The 23,771-nt window shown below is 37.2% G+C and overlaps 1 protein-coding gene across 5 annotated transcripts in view; it reads right to left on the bottom strand.

Annotated features, from left to right (window-relative positions):
- The window catches only part of LOC132282441 (inactive poly [ADP-ribose] polymerase RCD1-like), a 32,653-nt gene extending 10,837 nt beyond the window's left edge, over positions 1-21,816 (bottom strand). For 4 of the 5 annotated variants that reach the window (XM_059784120.1, XM_059784124.1, XM_059784123.1 and 1 more), the window contains exons 1-4: positions 21,662-21,816; positions 10,081-11,345; positions 7,694-7,935; positions 7,133-7,236 (exon numbers count right to left, since the gene is read on the bottom strand). In XM_059784120.1, the coding sequence (XP_059640103.1) occupies positions 7,133-7,236; positions 7,694-7,935; positions 10,081-11,246 (1,512 nt within the window). In that variant the 5' untranslated portion in view covers positions 11,247-11,345; positions 21,662-21,816. The remainder of the gene's footprint in view (positions 1-7,132; positions 7,237-7,693; positions 7,936-10,080; positions 11,346-21,661) is intronic. The other variant, XM_059784121.1, reaches the window with a different exon arrangement.
- Positions 21,817-23,771: the final 1,955 nt, after the last annotated feature.

Genomic DNA, 23,771 nt, shown 5'->3' with positions numbered 1-23,771 from the left:
TGAGGTTGTGCTAGCGCATCTGCAACACTGGAAGGAACAGGAACCGAGGCAACAGAAACAAGAAAACTTCGATAGGAGGGTGAGAGAGCATAATCAGAAACAAAATTAGAAATAGGGTAAGTACAAGAACGTTTATCCTTTCGAAGAGCAATGGGGCGATCATCAAGCGAAACAATAGCTTGAGAAGGCGGAGCTGGTGCCGAAGGAACACGGCAGTCGATCGTGGGAGTAGAAGCTTGTACCTGTTGTCTCCGATTATAAACTTGTGAAAAAGGAACAATTGCCCCTGCTGGAGGGGTATCACGAGGAGGAATTACAGAAGAAGAAACAGGTAATGCTAGAGGAGTTGAAGACGGAAGAAGGTGATCATCCATTATATTCAATGGGAACCATTCACTCTGAGAACCAACTGAACCACTATAGTATGGTGTATGCTCAAAGAAAGAAACATTCATGGATATAAACCGCCGACGACTGGGAGGATGGTAACACCTATGACCTTTTTGAGAGTGAGAATAGCCCAAAAACACACACTTCAGAGCTTTGGGGTCAAGCTTTGTACGAGTTTGCCCCAACTGCTGAACAAAGCACACCCCCCTGAAGACTCGTGGAGGAATCAAAAACAGAGATGAATTGGGATGTAAGATTGAGTGTGGGGCTGCAAAGTTAAGAATCCTAGAAGGAGTCCTATTAATGATGTAAACAGCGGTAAGAACTGCATCTCCCCAAAATGACTGGGGAACATTCATGCCAATGCAGAAGTCAAGGATGTGGCGATTCTTTTTCTCAGAACGACCATTCTGTTGAGGAGTTTTAACATTAGCCAGCTGATGCACAATCCCAAATTCTGTACATAACCATTGTACCTCCCCATAAGTGTACTCTGTACCCTGGTCAGATCGGAATTTTTTAATGGTACGACCAAATTGAGTCTGAACCATTGTCATAAAATTTTTAAAAATGGTGTATACCTCATTTTTGGTTTTCATAAGATAAACCCAAGTAACACGACTATGATCATCAATGAACAACACGAAATATCGAAATCCAAGACTAGAAATAATTGGGCAAGGACCCCACACATCTGAATGAACAAGATCAAAAGGTGTTAAAACAGATTTATTGCTACTAGCAGGATAATTGGAACGAACATGTTTAGCCATATGACATGTTTCACAGGATAAATCTGACACTACCACGTTACAAAATAAGGAAGGAAATAAATGTTTCAAATAACCAAAAGAAATATGTCCTAAACGCATGTGCCAACCCATAAGCTGGGATTTATTAGATGAAACAATATTAGAAAATGAAGTTGAATGTGCTTGCGGTGACAAAGGAGCATCCAACAGGCATAAACCGTCTACTTCACGCCCACTGCCAATCGTCCGTTTCGACACCAGATCCTGAAAAATACAATGAGAGGGAAAGAACGTTACACTACAATTTAATTGTTTGGTAACGCTACTAACAGAAATAAGATTTGTAGTCAACTTTGGAACATGAAGTGTATTTGACAAAGTTAATGAAGGAGTAACTGATATGTGACCCTTCCCAGCAATGGAAGATGGAGAGCCATCCGCAAGGCGGACCTTGTGTTGGCCAGAGCAGATACTATAAGATTGGAAGAGCAAGGACATACCAGTCATATTGTCTGAAGCACCAGAATCAATGATCCATGGTGTTGAAGATGTAGATACGCTATGTGCAGACGCAATAGTACCTGAGTGGGCATAAGTGGAGGTTGGCTAAGATGATGCCTCCATTTGGTTAAAGAATTGCTTGAACTTGTCCAAATCAGCTTGAGTCAAGGTAATTGTGGCAGAAGATGTAGAGGCAGGGTTGTCAGGAATTGACAACGAGACTGGTTGTGTAACAGAATGTGCAGAGGATCGAGGCTGTTGTTTCTGTTGCGGTGGACGTCCATGTAGAGCATAACAACGAGATTTGATGTGACCAATTTTTCCGCAATGGTCACACCGTCCACGTTGTCGTCCCAGAGGAGGATCGGTGGTAGTGCTCTGAACTGACTGGGATGGTGAAATTCTTGAAAGGTTGGGAATCCAAACTGCCATAGCAGAACGATCAACAGAAGCAACACCTAATGGATGAGTCCGGCGGCTCTCATCTGACAACACATAGGAATATGCATCCTCAAGAGTAGGGAATGAAGATAAGCCCAATAAATGAACACGAGCATACTCAAACTCGTCGTTCAACCCGGTAAGAAACTGAAACACTCGATTCTACTCCACAATTCCTGCATATAAAACTGCATCATCTGGATCCTTCCAACAGTGGAAGGAATCATAATATGACATCTCCTCCCAAATAGCACGAAGCTTGGCGATATAACCTGAAACTGTCAAGTCACTCTAAGAAATCCTGGTGATATCTCGCCCCAGCTGGAAAATTCGTGCATTATTCTGCTTTTGAGAATAAGTGCGTTGAACTGAATCCCAAATCTGCTTAACAGTCTTCATAAACATATAGCCAACAGCTATGTTTGGTTGCATCGAATTGACTAGCCAAGACATAACCATAGCGTTATCTGCAAACCACTGTGGATATGCCTTCTCTGACTCAGCTGGCTCTTTCTCAGAACCAGTAATATAGCCAATCTTGCCTTTGCCACCAATGAACATTTTGGTAAACTGTGCCCAAATCAAATAGTTGGAACCATCCAACTTCACTGTGGTGATTTGAAGTCCTGGATTTTCTGATGAGTTGGTGGGAAAAATGGCACCACCACCCACAGAACGTGAACCAAGAGAATTAACAGTCGAGGACCCTGAATCTGCCATAATCTGTCACACGACAATAAAAAGAACTCCAAAAACACCACAAATTCTGTTAATAAATCAAAGGGTCTCCTCAGACCATAAACATTGTCTCCTCAGACCATTCCCGAAAAATCCAAATACATACCTTTTTTAAGGAGCGTTGCCCGCTTACATATAGCCAGACAGCCTCCTTCTTAATATTCGGAACCTCTTTGTAAACTAATTTTTTTTACCCAAGCCCTTCTAGGTGTTGGAAACCAACTATCCCAATTTACCCAACCCTAGAAGAGTGAAAAAGAAATTGTAAAACTTAAAAATACTTGTTTTCGATCACAAAACAGCAACACAGAAAAACATGTGTAGGCAACGTCACACGATGTCACAAACAACCTAAGGTAGCTGTCGCACAAGTAGCAAGGTTGCTGAAAGGTGTGGAAAGGTGTTAGCTCTGATACCAAGTAGAAATATATAAAAAGAAGAGAAAATAGAGAATTACGTAAAGGCTTGAATGAGATAAATTACCCATTCACAGCTCTAGTATTTATAAATAAAACGAGCACATGCTCATATTACAAGAAAGGAAACTAAATCAAATCATTGCATATTCTATGCCCAGACATATGCGTAAAGTCAAATACATGATTTGTGGCTATCATATCTCACAGATAATATGGTAAATCACATCCCATGATTTGGGCCTATCATATCTCGGCTATTATGGTAAGTTATACCATAAATCGTGGTATCATAAATGCTAACAATTCCACTATGATTTGTAGAGATATTATAACAATAGAGTACCAACACCACAACTCCACGAGTCTATTTCCTCGCTACCAGCATCATCGGTGTTTTTCCTACTCTATCAACCCGCATACTACCTCTACCCATCAACTCCCTCATGAGACTACATCTCTCTCAATCTCATAAGTCTCAACCCAAAGCCTATGTATCTATTTATAGAGTTCCAAACCCAATTCCTTGTTGGATAAGGATTACAGTTTCTTAGAGGCTAAGACTTGCCAAATAAGAAATTACCTAATAGAATACAACTCTAAAATAGAATCTTAATTAGAATAGGAATTTGAGACACAATTTCCAACAGATTTTGTAAACAGGGTTTTGGATTGTGAAAAAAAGAAAAAGAAAAATCCCTATGGCTTGCTTAGACCCATGCTTCCCTGCTTGATCCCTGTTTACTCGGCTGAACTTTCAATTGTTTGGCCCATACTTTCCCAAGGCCTTATCTGATACATAGTTCTATCAAAAGTTCAAAATCCGCCGTCTATTTGAAGTCCTTCAACATGTTGAACCTCATGCGCACGTCTATCTTATCTACTATTTGAAGCCCTTCAAACCGATGAATGAGTGTGGTTGCTGCCCATTGCCTTACCCCCAGACCTCTGCACTCCTGAGTACCTGAACTTCTTTTCCAGCAACCTACCACTTACCTCATAGATAATACTTCTTTTGCTTCTATGCCTTTCCAAATTATTGATGCTGCTATTTCCACCCATGTGGTACTTCAGTAAAACCAACAATGAATGCCTGGAAATTCGCTTTTCCCACCAGAGCAGAATCTCATCCCATCTGCAGTGCCCCTGATTTCTTGTATTTACTTTTGATATCCACAAATCCCCAGAATAGTCCTGTACCACCTTGAAGATTTCTGAATCATAGAAATGAATTAGCAGTGTCTTAATCAGATTTTAGCTTTACAATTGTAAAGTTGAAATTTCTTTTGATTATGAACGTTTAGGAGGTGTTGGAGTGTGTAGGTGTTAGCACTTTTATATTCTGTTGCGGAAAAGATGTTTGGGTTGCACTTCTTTTTTCCCCTTCTTAAAGTAACTTGGTGCTTGACTATGATGAATTTGTTTTTGGCTGATGGACTTGCCTTGGTGCCAAAAGTATATATTGGATATGTTGCATGCCTATATTTTCATGTCTAACCTTACGAGAACAATTAGACATGCACATCGAGCATCTTTGGTAACATTGAATTTGATTAGTTAATTCTATTGGCAAAATCTTGAGTTTGTATGTGGCAACCTATGTGGGAGGGTGCAAAGAGACACTGGGCGAGTTACAGGTTGCACAATCCCACAACGCCTGGGTAAGGTGAAGGTGAAGTGCTTATATGTATTGTTTTGATCTCCAAATGGTACGAGGCCTTTGGGGTAAAACCCAAGAATAAAACCGAACGGACTCGGAAACAAAATGGACAGTATCATATCATGTGGTGGAGTGGATCGTTACAAATGTTCAGAGCCGGAGCTCAGCTGGAAGTGTGGCCAACGGGGACGTTGGGCTCCATAGAATGTTGGCGGGTGCAAAGAGACACTGGGCGAGCTACAGGTTGTACAATCCCACATTGTCTGGGAAAGGTGAAGTCTGCAAATGGTATGAGACCTTTTGGGGTAAAACTCAAGAACTAAACTGTGCGGACTCAGGCCTAAAGCGGATAGTATCATACCACGTGGTGGAGTGGATCGTTACATCATACTTCTTTCTTGTGTGCTTGCAGCTGTACGGTAGTGCAAGAGTGCATATTGCTTTGATTATTTAAAAACCATGTGTCAATTTGTGATTTTTCTAACGTTTTCCTTCTTCTGTCTTCATTTCGATTATACAGGAGACTAAAAATTGGGGTGTCTAGATTATTGGATAAGTTAAACTGGGGGAGAGGAAGCTGTCAAACCTGATTTTTTGTTTGGTTGAGCAGGAAGGAGAAGAAAGATGGGAATGTTGTTTGTTCCATTAAAATTCTTAGAATGGTGTTTTCGAAAGGGCAAACGCATAAAAGAAAGGAGGGGCGTCCTCATTTACTCTCTTTTTTAGGAGGACGGGATTTGATGGGCCTGGAGGAAGTCCTCTTCCCTCCTCCTTTGCCTTCTCCTTTTCTTCATACCATATGATGGAAAGTCCGCCCTCTATCTCCTTTTCCTTCTAGCCAATTCGTTATCCCACTTTTCCCTCCTATGAAATGTACCATTAGAAAAGACAATTAGAAGTGAATTGTAAACTGGAGTGGAATTAATAGCCCGTTGCCTTTCCCGTTTGGTCGTAAGTTTTTCTTGAGCTACTAGATATACAGAAGTATGGGTTTTGATAAGATTGTTCAATTTTGTTGGCTTGGTATTGGGTTTAGGTGGGGGATGAGTTATGCAGGCCTAATGTGAACCCAATTCACATTCCAAATGTTTGTCTAGAATTGTATGTTGCTAACATCAGCTTTTATATAATTTTTTATTGTTTTCGATAATTATTTCATCCAACTGTTGTTGCCCATCGGCCCCATCCAAAGCATATGCTTTTTGTTCTTGGTCGGAAAAGACTAAGTGCTTGAAGCTTAACTTTCATAAATTCCATAAATAGTTCATCCTGCACAATGACCACACATAACAACTGAATATAAAATTTGAATTACAGAAATAGCTTGTCAAATGCTTCCCTGCATTCCAGCTTCCATATTATGGTCCAACAAGTATAAGTCTGAATGACGGTATAAATATTTTTCCGTGACCAAGATGGCGAAAGATCCCCAGCTTTCAAGATTTTCGGGAAGCTGGTTGATTGATGTCACAGCTACATATCTAGTAGACCTGGTATTAAGATAGCCAAGACGACCCCAGGTTTATTTAAGCTAATGTTTGGTTCGGATATAGCTGATTGAATCTGTAAAAGTCATATAAATTAGTTTTGGTTAACCAAATGACAATAATTTATGCTTCCTTTGTTTTGGTTAAGGGATTGTTGAACCTTTGCCTCCACGCTCCTTTTGTCTTGAGAGTGCATAAGGAATAATCTGCAGTGGATTACTTGAAACCAGCCTCAAACAAAGCTATGGAAAATTTAGAGAACCAATTTCGTTAAGCTTGTTTGAATCCATACAAGGGGATGCAACTGCACCTACCACTTTCAGTTCTTGGCTGCCCGAAGAAAGAATGACTTGGGGAGAAAGAGCCCCTCTGAAGATACCATCATCAGTAAGCTGACCAGAATTAAAATTGACTAACTAAAAAAGTATTTAATCAGAACCAAGTCTTAAATTTATTATTGTTAAAATACATGCATGTATAAAGAAAAGAAGCTCTTAAATTCAAAAAGAAACTACTTCTTTGTTAAGTAATAAACAAACATGATCTTTTTATCTAATTATAAATCTCAATCTACCATATCATAATCATTTATGTAATAATCAGTCTAATCCAAGCAACATAATGGAGAGGTCAACAATCAAAATTTTCTAATCACAAGTCAAAAGTTAAATAAGAACTATTATGAAACAAGATATAAAAGGAAGGCAAGCATAATAATTAGAATTTCTGATGAGTTACGATACTTACCAAATCAGATGGAGATGAACTCAACTGCAACTGGACCTGCGGCCCCTGACTACAAGCACTGACCCCTGAAACATCAACCTTGCTCTCATTTTGGACCAAAAAACCTGTCAGGACAATAGAAGTGCCAGTGCTCAAGTGCTAAAAATGTTTCAAAAGAGGCAATTTATAGATCCTATTTTCAAGTCAAAAGACAAACCAAAAGGAAAAGGACAAATCCTGTAGAAAAGACATGGGACACACTCATTGATCCAGGAGATCTATTGATGTTTCATCACCCGAAACACATATAAGCTCATGTCCAAGCGAGGTGATAGATGAACCCCTGTTTACAGTCCTAGCAACTTTTGAGCTTTCGCCATTAAAGCTTAAATGAGATTGGACAGCTGGGATCAACTACATGGTTTCGGACTATCCAAATCTTTTGGCATGTTGCATCAAACATATACGACATTAATTGAATAGCGTACATATTGTATGACACAAATAGGGTATCTCATGCAAAGTTATCAAGAAAACAAATGCATTGGCCATCAAATGAAAAACTTAAGGATAAATTATCACCTTCAGCATTGGAAGAGACTTTGAAACTAACAACATATTCTGGGTAAATATGGGTATTCATATTCATATTCCAAACTATATAATGTCTTGGAATTTGAAGATCATCGACTCCACTATCGAAGTCCTCGCTACTGGGATGGAACTGTTTGGATCCAGGATGAACAAGCTCCATATTTCCCATTATTACGCGACAGAATACCATGTGTCGTACCCCATTTTCGTCAATATCACAATAATTTGCACTGTAAAATAAATAAAAGAAGAGCTGGATATGTTATATCAGAAAAAATTTCAAAGAATAATAAATGGAAGTAGGGGTAACATCAATAAGAAAGCAACCAAGGTATATGTCCAACATACTTCCAAAAGGCTGGTACCCAAAAACTGTGCTAAACATGCACAATGCTGCAAGTAGCAACTACATGTTCCATATTAGAGCTCTCACAGACCCAATGCAATAGATTGGCCATATCCGGATCAACTTTTATCATCTTAAATGCCCAAATGAGAAAATATATCAATAAAATCAGATAATAGAAGTAAGGGCAACACTCAGTGCCAGTGGGGTCCCGTCTACGTGTGGTGCTGGGAAGGAAGATCGCACACAGATCTAACTTATGACATTATTGATTATAATAACAGTAATGGACCCTGATATGAATACATAATTAAATCCAGATAAAAAGGTTTGTTATTCACAAAGCAGTATATTCTTCTACATGTGATGCACCCAATAAAGGTACATGGTATATTCAGCAGTACAGTAGAGATGGGATCATTTTGGTCTTAAAATGAATAAAGATCCAGCCAAAAAGAGAAAATCCAAGGACGATAAGTCGTACAATTGTATTGGCTAAATATAATGAAAAAGTCTATTCAAATAACCATTATATAAAGACTAATGACCATACACAACAAGTGCACCAACTATAGTACTAATGCATTAGTGTACCACCGTCAGTAACTTCCACTCCTGTTCTCATACTCTTGAAACATGATAATCATTGTGTTGTACCCAGCTGAGCGAAGTTAGCTCAACCATAGAACTAATTGAGCCACACCGGCACAGATATATGAAACCACATAGCAAATAATCATGGTTGTTAAAATTGCGATTCCGGATCGTAGAATCGCAAGATTCTACGATCCCAGCCCCCAAAATCAATCCAAATCACAATAAAATCGTTTCCTTGACAGAATCGTACGTAGAATCAGTAGAATCCTATGTAGAATTGTAGAATCGCACAATTGTATGCGCTTGCACCGATTCTACTTGATTTCTTGTTTGAGACCCTTTTTTTGTTGGCTGGTTCCTTCTTTTGATGGTTGGGATACAAAATAAGAAAGCATCTTGCAAAGCGACACGATTGGAGGCTTACCTGGTTATGAAGGAATGGGAAAATGGCTTCACTGCATCTTGGCCACCACCTAGACCGCCGGACTAAGTGATGATGATATGAAGCAAAGTAGTTCAGTATGTATGGACGGACTACTCAGGAAGCATCTTTCTTTTTCTTTTTTTTTTCTTGGTTGCCAACAAGCATGTGGTTGTGTTCCTGTCAAAAACACTCTTAAAGATTTATCTTGCACATTTAAGTGTGCTTTTGTTATTTTGTTTGTTTTGTTTGGTGGGGCATCATTATCCTCCTCTAGAACTGATTTGTATTTTTTTGGGGTCTCTGAGAAAGTTTGCTTCAGCCCAAGCTGTAGCTTATGTACATTATCCACCTCTAGAATATTTCAGGGAAAAAAGCCACTGATCTGTATTTTTGGGGGGCCTTTAGACCAGTTTGCTTCAGCCCAAACTCTAGCTTATATGCATATATCTCTTTATTATTTATAAAACTTGTATAACCTTCCACCAAAGAAAAATATATTTAGCCCATCACACTTCGGTTGGAATTATTTTTCCATTAGATTTTTATTTTATATTATAGTCGGATTTTAGAATAATTTTTTTATAATTTTTTTTTTTTTTTTTCTATTTTGGCCTTATTATTGCTATATTTTACACACATTATTGTTTAAGAAATTAGTTGAATTATTGTTTTTCATGTTGGTAGAATCTTACGATTTAGGATCCGATTCTACGGAGACCAAAATGATTCTACGTAGAATCCCAATTTGAACAACTATGCTTCTATTTCTTGAGCCCTCAGATAGGTTAAGTTGAATTTTACCTTTTGGTGGAGGAAGCCAATCTCATCCCACCAACACCACCCCCCCCCCCCCCCCCACACAACAAAAAGCACACACACAAAAACCCAAAGAGAGGATATTAATTCTGTCACCATAACATATCAAGATTGCTACACTATTCAATTGCATGATGCAGCTTCTACAGTAACAGAATTTGCAAATTTGCAGTGTGGAAAGAAAAGTCTGACCTGATATCAGTGCAATTAGCAGGTGCAAGATGAACACCAATGCCATACGTGGACTTAAATTTGAATGGTCCAAATGGTCCACAGTGCCCAAGCCCATAAGTCATGATACTAGACAGTGATCCTTTAGAAGAAGGAAGCCAAGCATATCGAACATTTGCATCCCCACGATACTTTTTGGTAATTTCAACCTGCTTCTGGAACATCTCCAAACGAGCTTGCACTAAATTACTAGAGCCACGAACTATTTCAACTATGCTAGCATTGGTATATGAACTCATGCCAATAAAAAACATTTCCCTCACTGTATCAGAATTCAAAACTCCATGTATGGAATCAATTCTTCTGATCAAGTTGTCTTCTATTTGTTGATTTTCTCCCACTGCCTCGTCGACTTTTGCATCAGTTGTCCTGACACGGCTATTTTCAACCCCTACATCACAGTGATTGCCAGCAGGTTCTTGGTCAACTTGGATTGTCTTTACAAAAACATTTGACTCTCCACTAGATTCCTTCAACTTAGAACAATCTGATCCATTTATTTCAATTTCAATCTGCAGCTTGATATCACTTAAGCTGAGTGGCTCTGAAAAGAGATGCTTATGATATTTCTTACATTCATGGTGGCAGCATTCATGTAGTTCGTCATCATCACAAATCTCGTCATCATCACAAAAGATTTCTGGAAAGAAGCAGTTACCTACTTCATCAATCCAGGCAATTGGCTGCTGGATACCAGTCTTCAGATCCAACCGCATCATGTGCAAAAAATCCAGCAAAAACGGATGACCATCAAACTCCACTTCGGTGACTGTTTTTTTCACCTGCAGATCTTTTTTAACCATACCAACAAAGTCCTGAGGAAAATCAGTCCATTTGCCACTCTGATAAAACATCAAACGCTGAGGGAGCTCACTCTTAGTGAAATTTGAATAATTTCTAAGTATAGATTTTCTAAAAAGATAACAATCGCCACACTTGCTTTTAAATCCATCCAATTTCCTCCGCTTGGCAAGCTCGGGATTGGAAGAATTCAAGGTAGACTGCAGAGGTAACACTACGCGTTTTGCTCCAGGGAAATGTTCATCACATCGGGCTGCCCGCTTTCTCTTGAAGCCAACCGCAACTTGACTATGACTTTCTGATGCCTTTGCAATCTTTGTTTCCATTTCTATCCACAGACTTGAAGCCGAAAGTTCAATGATCAACAAATATGTACAGTTAGTCTAGGCTATGTCTCAGAAAAACCATGCCATTACTGGAAAACCCTGGACAATGGCAACTACTTGGTCAAAATATATGAGACAAAAAAATATAAGGAAACATTTTTATTACAAAATTCCAAGATGGTACATATGTAATGGTGATCAATCCATGGATATAACACAAATTGATGCATCAAATTTACTAACACATATCAAGGTGGGGTCCCTTCAAAGCCACTCGTTCAGATAAGTGAAATAACATCCTTGTTAACAACATCATGTAAAAAACAATTTATTCTAATGATGTACACAAACAAGACAGGTGAAACAACTGAGCAATGTGACAGTGGTAAGTGTTAATGGCATAAGTAGAACTTAGGTAAAGGTAGATAGCATATAGCAGTGGCTTTAGCGTTGCCAGAAATTGCGATTCATTTTAAATCTTGTGATAGTGGGGTATGGTGGTGTGTCAGAGAGTGGTCAATGCAAGTGGCAGCAATCGTGAGGTGTTAGACCTAAAAGCACAATACTGTCTCAGAGATCACTCCAACTATAGTGTACATTTTTATTACAAAAGCAATATAATAGATTTACAAAACAGAAAATGCATAGTTTCGTTAAATTAATGATATCCTTGGTGAACCCTTGTAAAGTTTCGAGCACATTTCTTTCAGCCTGCCAATGTTAAGTATTGCTGACAATTAGCCCAGATCCTACCAACCGAGAAAACCATATTTTTCATTTCATTTTTCATAGTATATTTCCATATTTTCCTCCTCTATTTATTTGGAGAACTAAAAACTTGCTGCCTCATTTTATTGCACTTTTCTAGAATCTGCATTGATGTACATAGATTACAGAAACTGTACCATTCCTAAATGTGGCAAGATCAACATAAAAAGAAATAGTGTCATATAAGCACCACATCAAGGTGGATTGTCTCAATCAATATGCATTGTGTCAAATTTAACTTGTCACATTAAGAAACAGTAGTTTAATTTATGCACATGCAACCACATTCCAAAGAACTTTGACACGAAATTTGTTTGTTACCCACTTGTGGCTCCTCACAAGTTGGACATGCACGTGTATTTAAAATTCTGTTATAAATGCACACGTAAAAACATGTTCGCATTCTTGATGATCTTCACTCTCATTTTCTCGGCCAGAGCACAGTTTCAACAAAGCAATCATTCGATCCAATTACCCAAAAAATCTCTGGGAACAATGAAAAAAAATATATCTCGGTAATGAAAACTATATGGTGCTATATTGGCTACAAGATGTCAATTCAATTGCAAATATAGGCTGTATTTCAGCAGATCTGTGCAAATAATTGACTATAGTAAAGGTTTTATAAGATTATAAAGGTTGATTCTACATTTCTATTTGAACATGGAAATGTTGATACCATAGTCAACTTTTCTAACTATGAACTTCTAAACATCATAAACAAGATTGTTCCTCACAATAGTCAAATTTAAAAAATAAAAAATAAAGGTAGCTATGCCAAGTTTTCCTTATTTCTCTCTTCCTGCCCTTTATTTTCCTTATTTCTCTCTTCCTGCTCTTTCTTCAATGAAATCATCGAGATTAAGGGTAGATTTACTACTGCACTAGGCAATAAGTAAATACTATAATTACTGTGCGGATATGCATTACTCTCAGCCGTTATATAGCAATTCGTCAAATTTAGTATCAACAACATTCATACCTTTTAAACTTTCAAACAAAAAAAAAAAAAGCATTCATACCTTTTGAAACCATCATTTTTCAGAAGTATTCCTCCTGAAACCATTATGCTGAAAAGCAAAATAATTCCTATATTTCGAAGTAAGACTCAACTTCACGCCCGGGTAACAAGCTGTAAAACACAATTATTTTACCTAGGGGCAACACAACTACCCAAAACCTAATATGCTGTCACTAGTACATGGAGTTGTCTGGGGGTTGGGCCCATAGGAGAGTCAGGAACTTGTGGAAGCAACCCTGATATTCCTTCTAAAACATATTTGGAAGGAGAAGAAAAAGAGATCATCTAGAGAAGTAATATTGTCGAAGCACTCAAGCAAATGCTTCTACGTTCCTCTACTTATTGAATTTCATGGAAAACTTCTTCTTCACCTGTGCACGGGTTTCAATCGCTTTAGCACTCTTCGGCAATTCCGTAATTAATAAAGAAAAACATTTCAATTGAAGAGATCAGTCGAAGAAGTGAGCATGTTCAGTTGAAGAAATGAAAACGCTGTAATATAAGCTCACATAAATGCTTCTATGTTCCTACATCTATTAATTTTCAAAGGAGACGTCAGTTTCAATTAATAGTAGAATGATATCTAAATGACTTGAATAATAAGTAGGGGCTTTGTTGTTCTTCTTCTTCTCTTTTTTTTTTTTTTTTTTCTTTTTCTATTTTTTTTTTTATTTTTTCCTTTTCTTCAACTCTTACATTCCACCTTTCCGTATCATTCAGCCCATAAAGAATAAAACGTTTTTACTATCGGTGATCACAGTATCGAATATAGACCAAACTTTTAATCCGACCCTAGCACCATAACAGTTTATGAGAAGTCAAACATTAAAAAACATAAATAAGCATCGTTAACTGTTAGTAAATTTAAAACCTATATAAGATTTGCATTAACATCATTTAAGTTTTTTAATAGATGTCGTAAAGATTGCAATGATCCTGCAGCCTTGGAAGAAACTGTACGCTTTCATAAGAAATGTGTCAAGCAAACGCAAACCAGCACCTTGACGACCAACCCCTTTTCTTCTTGTTGTTCACTCTTTAGTCTTTACTGCCCTTAAAACTATTTTAGTTCACTCTTCATTCTTCTACAACGAAATTGATTGCCTCTATAGGTAATAAAAGACCTTAGTGCACCAAAGGGTTCTAATCTAATCCGAAACAGGCTACTTAAATTTTAAAGCAACAGGCATGCAGAAAATTCAAAAATATATACAAGTTTTGAGTGAAGATACTTTCAAATTTTGTAAGGAACAATTTGAACACCAAAAGGTCCCTGAGAACCTATCAAAGTCGATTAAATATTTCAAAACAGTTGTTACTTTGCAGAAGGGAATTTACGCTTTCCATAATTTTAAATAACAGCTGTCGGCTGCTCCAGAGAATAATGCTGAAACAGTCAGCACATAAAATAACTCTAAGTGCGTTAACATTTACCCCTTCTACGATGCTCCTAATCTGATTCGCAAATATTACGGCTCCGTTACAGCCACTTCCAATGATGAGTAACTAAGGCCCAATTTTTCATTCTTTTTTCATTTTGCTCCAAATTTCAGACTTCTCTGTTTAATGGAACTTCTAAAACCTTAAATCTAGCCTCTGACAATCCTACAACACATCATCTGAGCTATGTGCTTGCAACAAAAGTTCCCGAGAGTCCATTCAATTGGTAAATTTTGCATTTGTTTCACTTTTTGCTTATATTTCACTCGATTTGGGTTAAATCTCACATAAAATTCATTATAATCCATTATTTGAAGTTAAATCTAAAAAGATATTAGGCAACTACTATCCCATATCTGTTCTGCAATTCAATCAATTCAAAATTCAAATTTTCTTCAAAAGGTAAGTTATTTACATTATTACCTCCTAATAAAATTTTGTATCCATATATTATACAAGTTGTCAATAGCAAACTTTTTATGCAGATTTACGACAGTCTTTAAATTCATTCGTTTATTTTAACTTATAATTTTCTATTTAATTTTTCATTGTACAATTATGATTTGCTTTATTAATAGTATAGAGATTAATTGTAGCATAATATTGTATATCTTCAGGGCTTCGCTCCCCTTTTGAGCGCTTTTATAAAATTTTTCTTACTTATAAAAAAAAAAAATTGTAGCATAATAAATTAGTTTCTTATTCTGATTTTTTATTTCTATAATTTATTTGTGATACTCAAGCTTTATTAAATATGCAGGTGATACTAAGACTGAAATGTGTTTGACAGTGGTTTCTTGACTAAATTTTGTATATTTTCATGTTCAAGTCATTTTGTAGCCATAAAATTAGTGAAATGTAAAATTGGTAAGCTTTAATTACTATAGCAATTTAAAATTCATTATAGTGGCCATTATCCTTATTAAATCATCACTAAAATCTCAAACATATATATACATATATATATATATATATCATTAAAACTATTAAAATACCAAAAAGTAATTGGATTATGGTATTAGAAGCAAGCATCTCTGTACATTACAACAAGGATTAATCAATATCGGGGAAAAAATATTTTAGCTCTCCAGTAACCACTTTGTTACGTGATCATGTTACACCTTGTTACCATTACACCACAACCGTTAACACTACAATGGCATCTTCATTACTCAAAACCTTAACACTTACACAACTAAAAATTGTTCCCATAAGAACGGGCATGGGAGACAATTACATGAACATATTATTAGCAACACAGTTCTTCGGCACCCTGTCATTAATGATTTTGATAATTTACTAGGTCAAAGATAATATATAAGATGAGATTGTTAACCAGTGTTATTAAAATCAAAGGAAACATTATCTATCTCAGGAGAGGTTACAAAATGTTTTACAAATGCCCTCATCAGAAAAATATGCTATGATATAGACACATAATCATAATCTAGATAAGAGTTTCATGAATTTTATAGTATAGATTTGTTTGAACTTCAGCAGAAATAAAAATACAAGTAGGGATGTAGTAAAGATCAAGGTCAAATTTACTAGAATACCTTTTTCGTTATTTGGGCTCGATTACTCACAACGAATGAGAAATTGAAAGCACGGTTGATCATAGAATTAAGTGAGATTAGTTAAATAAAGGACTGCTCCTAGTGCATGTGTGATTGGCGTATACCTCTAAAATTAAAGGAAGAATTTTATGGAACAATTATTAGACCAACCATACTTTATGGGACGATAAGAGCCATTCAAAAAATAAGCATGGAGAAATATGAATGTTGAGATGGATGTATATCAAAACAAAAAGAATGTACTTAAAAAATGAACATATTTGTGAACCATTTAAAATAGCACCAATTGGAGACAAAAAGAGGGGAAAATTGATTAAGATGGTTTGGTCATGTACAACAAGGACCAGCAACTGCACCATTTAAAGGGAATAATCAATCTAGGGGAATTGAGGGAAATTGGAAGAGCAGAACTAGCATAAATGGATATATTATGTAAATACATAATAGTGTGTGATTTGACTGAGTCTATGACCTTAGATAGAACAACATTACGAAACAGGATTTATTTAGCCTACCCCGAATAATTAAAAAAGACTTTATTCAGTTCAGTGGGCTAGTTAAATCATAGAAAAACAAAAACATATAAAACAACTGGTATAATAAAATAAAAAATTAAAAAAATCACTTTTATCTCTAATTTTTATGATATGTATTGGAGACATTAACAAATGTGTGCCCTAAGTCACAAAGCAAAAGCAGAAGCGGGAGCAGGAGCGCGAGCTGAAGCAAGAGTGTCAAAATCTAAAATTGTTCATAGTGAGCACGTCTTTATGCTGCATGAATATGTACTTATCACATAAGGTGTATGACCATATTGATAAATTACATATATATAAAATGCAGAGTTGGGACAGGATGTGGAGTCTCTGCGCTCTAGGAGAGCTTCCTGCCAGGCGGTTTTTGCAGAGATTGCTAATATGGTGGAGATTTCGTGGTGCCAGATATCTCGGGCCTTATGGCTCAAAGAAGAGGACCGTAATACGAAATTCTTTTACAGGCTTGCTAATGCTCATGGAAGGAGTAATCATATTGGGCGAATCCGTGTGGATGGTTTGGAACTGTGGAGAGAGGATGAGGTGCGCAGGAGGATCATTTCCTTTTACCAGAAGCTTTACACCGAGACGTTAAAGTGGAGACCTAGGCTTGACGGTCTCCATTTTGATGCTATTTCTGAGTTGGATATAGATGGTCTTGAGGTCCCATTTTCTGAAGAAAAAGTGTTGAAGGCCTTATTGAGCTGCAACGGTGACAAAGCTCTGGGGCCAAATGGGTTCACCATGCGGTTTCTGATGGAGAGCTGGGAGGTGGTGAGAAGTGAGGTGATGGGTACTTTCCAGGAATTTCATTCTCGTGGCGTTTTCAAGAAGTCATTAAATGCCTCTTTTATTGCCTTATTCCTAAGAAGGGCGGCGCTTCTGATATAAAGGACTTTCAGCTAATTAGCTTAGTGGGATGCATTTACAAGCTCATTGCCAAGATTCTTGTTCTTAGGATGAGTGATGTTTTGGATGGAATTATTTCGGAATCCCAGAATGCTTTTGTCGGAGGACGGCAAATCCTAGATTCTGTTCTTATAGCAAGCGAATGTGTGGACTCCAGGTTGAGGAGTGGGGTCCCTGGCGTCTTATGCAAACTTGATATTGAAAAGGCTTATGATCATGTCAATTGGAGTTTCCTTCTTTACTTGCTTCAGAGGATGGGGTTTGGAAGTAGGTGGAGGAAATGGATCGAGACATGTATTTCATCTGTCAAGTTCTCTGTTCTCGTGAACGGTTCTCCTGCTGGTTTCTTTAGGAGTTCTCGAGGTTTGAGACAAGGAGACCCCTTGTCATCCTTTCTCTTCCTCATCGTCATAGAGGGTTTGAGCAGACTAATGAGGAGAGCGGAGGATTTAGGTTTTATCAGGGGTTTCAGAGTGGGCAGAGATTTAGCTCATCAAATGAAGATCTCCCATTTGCTGTTTGCGGACGATACCTTGGTTTTTTGTGACGCCGATGTTTCCTAACTTAGATATTTGAGGTGCATTCTTGTTTGTTTCCAAGCGGTTTCTGGGATGAAGGTCAATGTTGGCAAGAGTGTGCTTGTCCCGGTTGGGAATGTTCAGGATATTTCCTCCTTAGCTGCAATTCTTGGGTCTGGGGTGGGTTTTCCTATTCCTTATTTGGGACTGCCTTTGGGGTCTCCTCTAAGAGGGTGGGGAGTTGGGATCCTATAATTGATAGGTTTGAGAAGAGGTTGGCAGGGTGGAAGAAGCAATATCTGTCGAAGGGGGAGAAGGTCACTCTTATAAAGAGCACTCTCTTGTGCCTCCCCACTTATTTATTATCTCTGTTCCAAATCCCATGCTCTATCGCCGAAAGGATTGAAAAGATTCAAAGGGACTTTCTCTGGGGTGGAAGGAGAGAGGAGTGCAAGTATCATCTCATCAAATGGGAGCAAGTCGGCAAGCCCTTGAAGCTAGGCGGTCTAGGTATCCGAAAGTTAGTTCCCTTTAATAGAGCTCTATTGGGAAAGTGGTTGTGGAGATTCGGTAGGGAACGACATCACTAGTGGAGAAGGATTGTTTAGTGTCGTTTTGGGGAGGAGAGTGGTGGTTGGTCTTCCCGTCCAGTCTCTATCGCGGGAGGCGTTGGCGCGTGAAAATTCATTTGGAAGGGTTGGGATGCCTTCTCTTCCCATATCAGATTCAAGGTTCGCGATAGTAGATGTGTCCGATTTTGGGAGGATTTATGGTGTAGAGATTAGCTGTTGTCTTGCTCCTTTCCTAAACTTTATAGTATAGTCGCCGATAGACACGCCTATGTAGTTAACTGTTTTTAGCTTGATAGCAATGAGACTATGTGGAATGTGCGCTTTAGGCGTTCTTTTCAGGATTGGGAGATGGATGAGGCATGTGCCCTTCTGGATATGTTGTATCGGCAGGAGGCAGTTGGCAGAGGTAGTGATGACATTTTGTGGGTTCCTTCCTCCCATGGAAGATTTGATGTCCGGTCCATGTTTCTATGCCTTTCCAACTAGTCCTGTTTTCCCATGGAGGACTATATGGCGCTCCAAGGCTCCACTTAGAGCGGCATTCTTTGTTTGGACTGTCGTCTGGAGTAAGATCTTGACACTGGACAATTTGAGGAAGAGAGGCAATACTATTGTTAATTGGTGTTGTCTATACAAAGGAGATGATGAGTCTGTGGATCACATTCTTATGCACTATCCTATGGCGTACAATTGTTGGAACCTCATCTTCGGCTTATTTAGCATGCATTGGGTAGTGCCTCAGTCTTCCAAATGTCTGATTAACGCATGGAAAGGATGCCAAGTGAAAAGTCACGCTAGCGATTGTTGGAGGATAGTTCCACACTGTGTTTGGTGGTGTATATGGAAAGATAGGAATAGCAGAATTTTCGAAGGAAATGAATCGCTTTTGGCGACCTTGAAACTTCATATTCTTCGCTCTATTTTTTGCCATGTGAAAGGAAGAACTTGCTCCTCTACCGCTAACTTAGTTGATCTTTTGGACTCTATGGGCCCTTAGGTTCAGCTTTCGTTTTTTGTATTAGGGACGCATTCCCCTTTTGAACGCTCTTCTAATCAATTATTACTTATCAAAAAAAATAATAATAATAAAGCATTATACAAATATGCGTGCACTCGTACCAATATATGTGCAAAATATGTTTAGTCAATAATGTTTTAATGTAAACAACAAAACTTAATGAAAAAAGCGTTATCATGTGTTCAAATGAAATGGTTCAGGGTTGAGAACTTACCAAAAAATAATAATAAATGGTTCAGGGTTAAGAACTTATCAAAAAAAAATGGTCCAAGGTTAAGTGTCCTGATTACCCTATCAGTTGATCTTGAGTTCAAGCCATAAATATCTCACTATCGCATATTGTATATTGTATATGCAAAATAGCAGAACATGCACAGGACCATAGACGTTATCTTACGTATTACATGTGGCAGCCTCTTACAGTTTTGAATTGTAAAAAATGTTTCATCCCCGTATTACTGTTACTCTTTTTTTTATAAGTAAACGATCATTAGAAAACGTGCATTCAACCGGGGAAATCCCCATATAACTGTTACTCAATCCACAAACTCAATATATGTAAACTATATTAGAAATCATGCATTCAACCCGGGAAATCCCAATATTACTGTTACTCAATCCACAAACTCAATATATATGACTACAGAAACCGTAGGCGCGGTCGCTCTCAAATCATGAATACGCATACAGAGAGATTGAGCACCCACTAATTTGGGCGAATCACATGAGTTTGCATCCTCAATGATTTTTAAAATATATGCTTCTTTTATGTATGTGTGTCAGTTCTACTTACTTCTAAGAAAAAGAGAGAGTCTTAGGTGCACAATATGATACAGCCACGACAACAACTAATTAATAATAACAAACAACAGCTGATACAACACATGCTATGAAAAATTCGATGATAAATGTTTGATGAATTTCATTAAAATATCGAACAAAACAAAGGGCACTAAATAAGCCCTAAACACTCCATGAACAGCATGAGAGTCAACTGTGAATCCCTGTGACAAGAACTAGTGAATTCACCATTTCAATTCAAGCATGCTATGCCCTACTTAAATATGAAATGTGCCTCAAAAGTGAGTGAGTAAGATATTAATGTAACTTGATAGGAAGTGACAAAGTCAAAGACCTCCCAAATTAAAAGGACATCATAGTTAATACACTTGTTTATGATAATGCAGCCTCATATTAAGTACTAAAGTGAACGAACCCCCAAATTATAAGACATCATTCATAAACTTGTTTGCATGCATGCATAAATTATACAAGGTCGAATACAAAAAAATCATGTTCCCGAGGAATTGTTTGTGGTTCCATTTAGCTGTATAAGAATGAAATTTGCTATGCCCAGCAAGACACTTGACTTACTGAAGCAAAACACACACACGATAATTAAAGTATATCTATGTAATAGTAAAATTATTGCAAATTTTTTAAAGCTGTTAGATAAGGACATGTTAAGATACACATTCCAACAGGTATTGTCTTCGGAAGCCAAAAACAAAACCCCGAAGGAAAACCCACATAAGATTCCATCCAAAGCACTTACTTATCAAAAAATAATCATAATAATAAGATTCCACCCAAAGCACCCTCTTCTGGGAATACAACATTTTGACAGCAAAAGTTCTATACTTCAAATGCATACTCCGCAAAAAAGAATGTAAATTTCAGCACTTCAACACATGGTCTATTCAGCAGTATAAAAATTTTGAAAAATAAAATAAAAATCTGACACTCTAAAAGGGAAAGGGCATGATAAGCCACACAGTATGCTGGAAAAAAAAAATAATAAAAAGCATCTTTTCTCCAGAGTTCTCATTACATTAAGCAACGCTAAATTGAACATAACTATAGAATTATCGACGAATTGAGGGAGATCAATTTCACTATCCAGAAAACTAAAGCAGAAATTTCTCAGACATGTATAAAACACAGAGATCCGTGGAACAGTTGTCTCTAAAATCAACACACATGCGAATAGAGAAAACTAAAAACGTATAGATTATATGTATATATGTATATACATAGAGAGAGAGAGAAGCAATTATACATGGATGTTAGAGAAAGACGAGTCGACGAATGGTTTTCCTTCTTCTTGCTACTCGCCGTCGTTCAAACCCTGCGTCGTCCGGAGCGGTGAAATGGGGATTTCTGTTCTCTTTTAATTTTCATTTATTCTTTTTTTCTTTTTCTTGAATAGTACGTCAGCGAATAAAAGTACTTTGACGGTTATGTCCATTTGGGAGATTTTAAAACGCAGTCGGGAATGGGGATCCCAATAAGATGGATGGTATTTTAGTCAATTGATCGAATAAAAATCAGAAGGCGGTGAAAACACAACCGCCTCACAAGGAGGAATCTCGTGTTGGAAGTGCCCTGAAAACTTTTGGTCCGTGAATAGTCAAATGTAGCATATATTCTGTATTAAGTAATATCTTGTGTGACATACGTGTGAAACTCTTTCTAAAGAATTACTGTAAACCATCAACTGGCAAAAATTAATAATAGGCATCTTTATCAATAAATTACTCCTATTTTCAAAAAACAATTAATGTATGAGAAATTATATTTTTAAAATAAAATGAAAGACAATTTATATTGTAAATGTAATTTACATCTAATTATATGTGGGTGTGAAGTTGGTGAAAATTTGGGTTAAACTCATAATTAAATAATTTAGCTGGATTTAAATTAGTTTGTTTACGCTTAAACTTGGTCCAAACTAAATAAAATTGGAGTTAATAATTTGGCTCACGTCAACGAGCACATGCCAATTCCACTCTTAAAGGAAAAAAAAACTAGGTTTTTTTCAATTGAGATCCGAACAAATTTGATAATGTATGCCAAACCCAGTTTCACTCTAGATTCGCTCCATTTAGTTTTTAAAAATTCATATATATATTTTATTTTTCGTAATGCTTTTTCCCCATATTTTATCATTCACAACCATTAATTTTGATTAAGTAATTACTTGTTAGACAAGTCTTTTAACTAAAATAAATTATAATTTTGTCCAACACGAAATACTTTTGGGCTCTATTAGGTTTTGGGTTTTAGATTTGGTAAGGTTAAGGGCTGAGTTTATGAGGATGAGAGAAATGTAACCCTAATTTTATTATGGATGGTGATCGTGGTGATAAGCACTGAAAGAGGCGCATATAAACCATTTATCTTGAGTATACTAAGATCTTATTCTATCTTATTTCCCCGTTAATTAGTCTAATTTCATGTTTTTCTTCTTTTTAGGTGTTTATCCCCAAAATAAGTCAAATCAGCTGAATTAGAGAATTGGAATAAGCAAATAAAAGTCTAGTGGAAAGAAGGACCAAAGTGGAAGCAGAGTGGTGAAAATTCCCTTTTCGATCAATCACACTGTGATCGTTCCAACCTTGCCGTGATGGATCGAACCCTTGTCCTTACCCTCGGGAAAATTTCCTATTTGATTAATCGAACCTTTTGATCTTATTCTTATTACCATTTCTGTCCTTTTTTTCCATAAATATCTCAGCCTTTGTCCTTATCCAAATAATTGTGTCGCCATGATTCGATTGATCGAAGCAACAGTGTGATCGATCGAACTGCCTCAAAATTCGTGCAAAACAGATTTCAAGCCTAATTGAAGGTGTGCTCGTGGTGCAATCATTTGGAGGTCCTAGTGCACGAGGTCTGACCATTTGGAGTGACATTTGAGCTACCTGTATAAGGAATTGGACTATTTTTAGTAAAGAAGTTGGTTAGTTAGATATTAGCTAGGGATTACAAAGAGAGAATATACACATTTTTTTTTAGGATTCTTCCAAGAGCAATGATAGGGAACCGAAATATATCCCTCGAATTAATCACCGAACTTGACGTGGCTTCGCCACGTCAGATTCTCACTCCTCTTGCGTGAGGGAGCAAAAGAGCCCATCACGTGCAAGTAAAAGAAATAATAATAATAATAAAAGGTGGGAACGTGATTGTATATCGTGCAAAAAAATACCGGAGAACTCAGAAGTCTCCAAAATTATAGATAACTTATCTTTATCTTTTTTTAAGGAATTAACTTATCTTTATCTTGTTAAATCAAATTAAATCACTGTACTGGTTGAATTGCTCCTGGAGAAGAAAAATGATTCAAAACCTTAGATAGAGAGAGAGAGCCAATCCCAAATCAAAGA

The sequence above is a fragment of the Cornus florida genome, unplaced genomic scaffold (assembly GCF_030987335.1).
Source record: "Cornus florida cultivar Cherokee Brave unplaced genomic scaffold, ASM3098733v1 CherokeeBrave_3.0.0_Hap2_Chr11, whole genome shotgun sequence".
Classification (NCBI taxonomy): Eukaryota; Viridiplantae; Streptophyta; class Magnoliopsida; order Cornales; family Cornaceae; genus Cornus; species Cornus florida.
This window is presented reverse-complemented; position numbering and strand designations above follow the sequence as displayed.